The sequence below is a fragment of the Peromyscus californicus genome, unplaced genomic scaffold, assembly GCF_007827085.1.
Source record: "Peromyscus californicus insignis strain IS unplaced genomic scaffold, ASM782708v3 Scaffold_4__1_contigs__length_199733344, whole genome shotgun sequence".
NCBI lineage: Eukaryota > Metazoa > Chordata > Mammalia > Rodentia > Cricetidae > Peromyscus > Peromyscus californicus.
Genome location: NW_026294562.1, coordinates 75,620,014 through 75,627,918, shown reverse-complemented (window position 1 = coordinate 75,627,918; position 7,905 = coordinate 75,620,014). Strand labels below are relative to the sequence as shown.

General features: G+C 52.4%; 1 protein-coding gene across 1 annotated transcript; it reads left to right on the top strand.

Annotated features, from left to right (window-relative positions):
* Positions 1 to 698: 698 nt before the first annotated feature.
* Orai3 (ORAI calcium release-activated calcium modulator 3) lies at positions 699 to 6,369 on the top strand. Its single transcript, XM_052760985.1, has 2 exons — positions 699 to 1,051; positions 5,038 to 6,369. Exons 1-2 carry the CDS (start codon positions 824 to 826, stop codon positions 5,680 to 5,682), a joined length of 873 nt encoding a protein of 290 aa, XP_052616945.1. The 5' UTR covers positions 699 to 823; the 3' UTR covers positions 5,683 to 6,369.
* Positions 6,370 to 7,905: the final 1,536 nt, after the last annotated feature.

Here is a 7,905-nt window from a genome sequence, read left to right as displayed (position 1 = left end):
CCTGAGGGAGGAGTCGGGTCCTGGTCCCACTCAACTTAGGCCAGGGGGAACTGGATTGTACCACATGGGGGTGGGGGGGGGGATCTATCCACATACCTCAGGTAACAGGAAGGTGCGCGGGTTGGGGGCGGGGCCGGGCGGACCAAAGGCAGGAGGGAGGGGGGCTGGGGTTGGAGAACGGCTTGATGATGGGGCAGCTTGAGGGATGGGAGGAGGCACCCCGGCAAGGGGCAAGTGGGGTACCCAGCCGGGCTGGATCCCCTGAACCCCCAAGTCTGTACAATACGGTTTGCTATAAAACTCAGAATCTTCTAGCCGGGGCCGCTGACTTCCTGTGTCTGTCTGCGGTGTCTGAGTGGTGGCTAAGGATTGCGGAAGGGGCTCCTAGGGCTGCTTTGGGGAGAATGGGGTCGCCTTCCCCGAGATCACCGTTCAAGGGGTGTGCAATTCCCGACACCTGGAATGTCGAGGTGTACTTCGGGAAGTCTGAAGCCGGCGAATTCCCAGACAAGCTGTGGGCGTTCACCTCGGTGGCTCGAAGGCGCTGGGATATTTTTGGTGGCCCGGGTCGTGGGGTTCCCTGGGGATCTCTGCTCACGGGCCAGACTGCTGGGGTTCGGTCTCAGCTCCACCCAATCATGTGGTCTCTGGGCTCCGCCCCTGCCCCAGTTCCTGTTTCGGCCCCTGGGCCTTATAGACGCCCCGTTGGCCGCCGCCCGCCGGGGATGGGGTCCAGCCCGCGCTTGGGCCAGCCCCTCCCGGGGTCCCCAGGCGCCTCGGCCGCTCGGTGACCGTCGGCGCCGGTGCTGCGGCCGCGCTCAGGATGAAGGGCGGCGAGGGGGACCCGGGCGAGCAGGCCCCGTTGAACCCGGAGGTGGACAGCCCCGCGGGCTCCGCCACGTACCGGGAGTTCGTGCACCGCGGCTACCTGGACCTCATGGGGGCCAGCCAGCACTCCCTGCGGGCGCTCAGCTGGCGCCGCCTCTACCTCAGCCGGGCGAAGCTCAAAGCCTCCAGCCGCACGTCTGCCCTGCTGTCGGGCTTCGCCATGGTGAGGGGCGGGAAGGGGCACACCGGGTGGGGGAAGCACGTGCTGGGCTCCGGGGCGAGCAGGCCAGGGGAGAAGATGGGGCCCAAGGAAGTGCAGGGCGAAATACAAGGGTTTCTTCAGGGGTAACGGGCGGCAGGAGATCTCAAGCGACTGGAGAAGCCCTCTGTGTCGGGGACAGGGTTGTATTAGACCCGGCCCTAAGAATATAAACAGACTTGAAGAGGATCGGTCCCGGAGGGGCACACTGGTAGGAAAAGTGCTCTCACCGAAGCGGTAACTTAGTTACCAAGTCCTCGGGAGTTGAAGGGCCAGTCAAGCTGAATGAGAGCCGCTATCAACCGGGTCAGGGAAAGGGGGCTAGGTATGGAAGTCACCCAGCTGAAAGACCAGTCCTCGGGAAGATGCCCCCACCTCTCCGAAGGCACAAAGAATGCTAGAAGTGACCCGAAAAGTAAGACGCCGGCGAGGAAGCTGCTGAGGAAGGAAGCTGATCAGGGAGAGAGCTGATAAGTGAGTCTGATAAACCGCCTGTGTGGGAGGATAATTATCAGCTAACGGTCCCAGCAGAGGCCTCAGGAAGTGGGACCGAAGAAGATTCCAGAGTGCAGTCCTCAGATGTGCCCTGGGTCCTCCCTACTTATGGCCAGCCGTGCGACCCCGAGCCGATCTCCACCCGGTGGCCGTCAGTAGGAAGTTGTAAGATCATAGAAGGTGCTGTCTTGGTGGTTTGCCAAGCTTTTGCTCAGGGCAACTGGGAGTGTTATGGAGACCCCCTAGAACTAGGTGTGTCGAGACAAGCTCCACTTACCAAAGGAGCTTCAGAGTCATGTGCTAAGTGACCTGGGTGGAAACTGATGTTTTGGAGAGAGAACTCAGCAGGGGAAGGGTGTGGAGTGAACCTCTGCTAGGTTAGGATTTCTCCACAGGATTGGAGGGGGGGAAGAGAAAACAGGCCTGGAGGGAGGGCATCCTTCAGAATGTACCCTTGAGTAAGTAGACATTGGAGGGAACTAAGGTGAGGTCATAAGTTACTTGGCTTACTGTCCCCCTCTGTTCTGCAGCCTCAATAACTGAATGAAAAATCTAACCCTAAAGGTTGGTCTTGGTCTTGGTTGTTCTTGGTGATTATGAGGGGCCCAGATTCCCCAGGGCACCCCACTATTCCTGATGAGGATGACATTTGACACCAGGAATCCGTGTCCCATCATCACCAAAAAGAGAAGGGCACAGTAACCCCCCTTGAGGGAGCCCAGCCCTGTGGCCCAGCCTGCTTCTAAAGAACAGTTCAAGCTGCAGAACTTGCTGATCACGGGGATGACAGCAGCAGAGTGAGGGCCTTCTCTGAGGATTACCAGGCTGGGTGTGTAGGTTCTGGGAGCAGGGACTTACCCAAGTCCTACAAGAGAAGGCTGGGTCAGATCCTGGGAGAAACCAGAACTAAGGCTGGCCCAGATCCCTGTTTGTAAAAACACCTATCTGCTATCTGCCATGGCCCAATTTCCCAAAATACTCTATTTTCTCACCACCACTGCCACCCTGCACCTTCCCTTCTAGCCCCAGTACGATCTCCAGGGTCCTTGAGAAACAGAAGTGAGGAGAAGTCCTCTTAAATCCAGGTGGCTTGCCCGGGCCGTGGTTTTGCATGCCTTTAATCCCAGCACTCAGGAGGCAGAGGTAGGCGGATCTCTGTGGGTTTGAGGCCAGCCTGGTCTACAGAGTGAGTTCCAGGACGGCCAGAGCTGTCTCATAGAGAAACCCTGTCTTGAACCGCCACCCCCCCCCCCCAAAAAAAAACCAAAAAACCCAGGTGGCCTGAGATAGAATAACATACAAATTATATTCAAAGGCTGTGGATAGAACCCTAGTTGGTAGAGTGTTTGCCTACCATTCAGGAAACCCTAGATTCAACCTCCAACATAAACCAGAAACGGTAGAGCTTACCTATATTGCCAGGACTTAAGGTAGAAAGAAGTAAAAATCCAAGGTTGTCCTTGGCTATAGAGAGTTCCTAGGCTAGCCTGGGCTCCATGAAGTCCTGTTTCAACAAACATTCAACTCTGTACAGGTACAGTCAGTGCTCATGGAGTAGGTGTGACTAGATGGTCAGTTTTTCAGACGAGACAACAAGGTCTGAGATATTGAGGTACAGCAAGCTAGTGGCAGGATTTTAAGTTCAGCAGCCTTTAGAGCCCAAATTTGTACATCAACTCAAATGTTTGCAGAGTCCAGGCTGGCTGGGTGGAGTCATACAGTCAAGAGACTCCCTGACCTGTCAAAAATGAACAGCTATGATTCAGTTTGGCTAGTTGCCATATTTGAATGTAGACCTTGTGTGACTGGATTTGCCAAGGTTTTAGACTGATTTGGAAACAAACGAAGCTTCTTGAATTTTAAGAATTGGCGACTACTTTTTTGTTGTTGTTTGCTTTTTTTTTTTTTTTTTTTTAAGTGTCTTGGAGGTTAGCATCAGCTCTAATAGTGATTAGTCTGCCTGGCTCTATTCATAGCAGTTAATGTGTGTTTAACGTTCTCAACAAGCCTATTATCCCCATTTTTTTTTCCAGGTAGGAAATTGAGGGAGGCACTTGCTCAGATTATACAGCTGGCCAAGGTAGCAGCACATAACTGTAATCCTACTCAGGACATTGAAGCAGGAGGATAGTGGAGTTGAGGCAAGTCTGGACTAATGGACTGTTGGGGGGAAATTACAGATTGTAGAGCTAAGAATGGACCCACGAAGCCCAGAGGGTTGTTTGCTTTTGAGACAGTGTTTCTCAGTGTAGTCTGGGCTGTCCCGGAAACTCACAGTCCTCCTGGCTGTGCTTCCTGAGTGCTGGGATTAAAGGCCTGTGCCACCACTTCCGGCTGATTTTATATATATATATATATATATATATATATATATATATATATATACATATATATATATGCTCTCTGTGTAACCCTGGTACTCCCTAGTTCTGGGATTAAAGTCACTTTTGGGTTCTTTTGAGATGAGGTTTCCTTATGTAGCATAGGCTGCTTTCAAAGGTGAGGTCCTCCTGTTTCAGCTCCCCACATGATAATAAGCGTGTGTCACCACACCAGCCTGAGTCTGCTTTTGTGGGGGTGGGGGTGGGGGTTGGGAATTGAACCTAGAGTCTTGTGAATGCTAGGCAAGGTTCTACCACTGAACTACGTCCCCAGCCCTTGAGTCTATGGTTTGATTGTTTGTTTTAAAGATTTATTTATTTCATGTGTATGGTGGTTTTGTCTACATTCACCATGTGTATGCCTGGTGTCATGAATCTCGGGGAACTGGAGCTACAGACAGTTGTGAGCTGCCATGTCAATGCTGGGATTTGAACCCAGGTCCTCTAGAGGAACAACCAGTGTTCTTAGCCAGTAAGCCATCTCTCCAGCCCAAGGCTGTGCTTTTTTAACCTGTGTGTTATAACCAGGTAAAAATTCAGAAAAATGTTAGCAAGTCCCTTTGATAGCGAAGTGGAGAAATCAAGGTCCAGGACACAGGAAAGCCTTTTAAGACTCAGTAACCGAAAGGCATGGTGGCTTATTCCAGCACTTGGGAAAGCTGAGACAGGAGGATCACAAGTTTCAGCCCAACCTGGGCTGCCTAGCAAATCCCAGACTAGCCTAAATTATAAGAGTAAGACACAGCTGGGTGGTGGTGGCACACGCCTTTAATCCCAGCACTTGGAAGGCAAACGCAGGCAGATCTCTGAGTTTGAGGCCAGCGTGGTCTACAGAGCGAGTTCCAGAACAGCCAAGGCTACACAGAGAAATCCCTGTCTCGAAAAACAACAAACAAAAAACCCAAACCACTAAGACCCTACCCAAACAAAGGGGGTGGGGTGGGCAGGGGGAGCTGAGCATCATCTTCTAGGCACTGTTCTAAGTTTTAGGGATGTAGCAATGATGGTGCTTCACAGGTAAAACAGCCTGTAAAGATGCTGTAGGGACTCAGTGTCCCCCTCTTGTGCCCACAGGTGGCCATGGTGGAGGTGCAGCTGGAGAGTGATCACGAATACCCACCGGGCCTGCTGGTGGCCTTCAGCGCCTGCACCACAGTGCTAGTGGCTGTGCATCTCTTTGCACTCATGGTCTCCACATGTCTGCTACCCCACATCGAAGCCGTGAGCAACATCCACAATCTCAACTCTGTCCACCAGTCGCCACACCAACGACTCCATCGCTACGTGGAGCTGGCCTGGGGCTTCTCCACTGCCCTGGGCACCTTTCTCTTCCTAGCCGAAGTTGTTCTGGTCGGCTGGGTCAAGTTTGTGCCTATTGGGGCACCCGTGGACAAACCAGCTCCTGTGGTACCTATGTCCCAGGTGCCCCCGGTGACTGTCTCCCTTAGTTCAGCTTCCAACCTCACACCATCCTCTGCTTCTGTAGGCACATCACAGCAGCCTTCCAAAGCCTGCCCACCCCGGCAAGTGTGTGGTGCTGCCCATGGGCCAGGTTGGCAGGCAGCTATGGCCTCCACAGCAATCATGGTACCTGTGGGACTTGTGTTTATGGCCTTTGCCCTACATTTCTACCGATCCTTGGTGGCCCACAAGACAGACCGCCACAAGCAGGAGCTGGAGGAACTCAGTCGCCTGCAGGGGGAGCTGCAGGCTGTGTGAGCCTGGCTTTCAGCCCTTGCAAACATTGCCTCCCTGTGTCTGCAAGAGACCCCAGGGATCTATAGACCTCAGTCCTTGCCCCTGACTGGAGCCACCTCCTGTAAACTCTCAGGTAGAGGCCGAATTCCTGCTCAGAGTCGCACACTCCCAGGGCTCTCCCCTGTTATGTCCCAGTGGGTTTTGTAAGCTCCGCTGATTGGCTGGAGGAACAAGAGAGAAAGTAGGAGGGTCTCAGTCTAAGCAGGCCCGCCTGGGGTCTTGAGTGGTGCTGAGCAGCTACTTGCTTCCCTGCAGAGGCGACATGCCTGCACAACTGTCCTCCAAGGCAGTCAGCCCTTATGTACAATCTACTTTACAGTTGGCATCCTAGGAGAGATTTTACCTGTCACGGTTTGATGGGTGCCCCATTCCTGGTTGTTGTAGAGGATCTGCGTGTTTGTTCCTAGGATGAACCACTCCACACTTGGTGGCTTGTGCCTGTCCCACTGACCTCGGCTCGTCTGGCTCATCTTTGACTAGAGCTGGGGAGGAGGAATCTGAGAACTGAGGGATTCTGCTGCTAGCTTGACTCCTTAACAAGGGTTGGATGAGTTTTTAAGGGAGAAAATTCAGCCCCTAGACAGCAGAGCTCTCCAGACACTGAATTTTTGATGCACCTTGTTTTGTTAATAAATTGTGTCTCACATATGTTCCCGTGGCTGTGAATGGGGTGAGGGGGAAACCTTGGGTAAGGTTACTCGTTCCTAAGGGTCAGGTGGAGGTAATGTACCTGATGTGGGGTATGAATCCATCAGGTGCCGACAAGGGCTGAACTTCTGGATGTGGTCAGTTATTCAGAGACCAAGGCTTCTGAACTCTTGTTCCTAGACTCAGGGTTTCATGTAAATCTCTTTCTTGGGTGATCACTTTGTGCTATGGGACTAGTCATAAGTTCGCTCACTTAGTCCTCGCAGCCATCTCAATAAACAAGCCTATCTTTCCATTTCGGAGAGGCAGCTGAGTCCAGGAAGGCCGATGATCTTGCCCACAGTTACACAGTGTGTGCCTTGATTACCCTTATATAGGGATTTCTGAAAGAAACAAAAGACCTGGTACCCTTCAAGTGGGACAAAACAAAGGAACATCATCTCCTGTGTCTTCATGTAGATTTTTTTTTTCTCAGCCTCATAATTTTAGAGCACAATTCCTGTCAATCTTGTGGTGGGAGACCTTGGACAGTCTTTTCATTTTATTATCTGGTCAATTAAAATGTAAAACCAAGCTCCAATAGTTTTTTTTTTTTTTTTTTTTTTGGTTTTTCGAGACAGGGTTTCTCTGTGTAGCTTTGCGCCTCTCCTGGATCTCACTCTGTGGACCAGGCTGGCCTCGAACTCACAGAGATCCGCCTGGCTCTGCCTCCCGAGTGCTGGGATTAAAGGCGTGCGCCACCACCGCCCGGCTACCAATAGTTTTTTCTACACTGTTTTGAGGGTTGCAGTCTTTTGTGACCAATAGCCATCCATTCTTAGAGGGAGGTCAATATAATGAGGGACTGGTAGAGGGGCCACTTAGGGCATCCTCAGCTCAGGGAGTAGACCTGGTGGGAATACCCGTGTTCACCGGATGAAAAGGGTGTTCAACCCTGGAGCAGTCTCAGCTGCCGGCTCCCGAGTGAAGCCCTAGCCTAGGAAATGCCTATGGATAACGGGGTTACTATCAGACCTTTCCTTTCATAGTACCCACTTAAGGGTCTTTAGGCCTCTCTTAAACTTATCTGGTGAACCCCGAGACAGCTTTAAATCTAGTTACACCTCCCGGGGCCTGTTCGATATAGCTCAGTCTCCCGGTTTGTCAAATGGACATTTTAAAACAGGCCCAAAGGAGATGTGACTAGGGTGCTGGCCTAGCATGCAAGAAGCCCTAGGTTAGATCCCCAGCATCCTATACACCGGTTATGGTGGCGCACACCTGTAATCCCAGCCCTCAGGAGAGAGAGGCAAAAAGATCAGGAGTTCGAGGCCATCCTCCGGTGCATAGCAAGTTCGATGTTACTCTGTCCGAAAAACAACAGGGGCCTGAGTAGAATAGCGGCAAGAAAGCGATCACTTCGTTATGTGCGCGGGCAGGCAAAGTGCCTGAGTCACCGCTCCTGGTTGTATTTTTCCACCTCCCAGCCCGCCCAGGTTTTGGTGGATTCTACGGGAAGCAGCCCGCTACGCCGTGCTCCGCACGCCTGGCCACGCC

Excerpts from the sequence above, each read along its gene's own strand:
- Orai3 (XM_052760985.1), top strand. The coding sequence starts at position 824 with ATGAAGGGCGGCGAGGGGGACCCGGGCGAGCAGGCCCCGTTGAACCCG. Across the intron at positions 1,052-5,037 it reads TGCTGTCGGGCTTCGCCATG|GTGGCCATGGTGGAGGTGCA; the intron begins GTGAGGGGCGGG and ends TTGTGCCCACAG.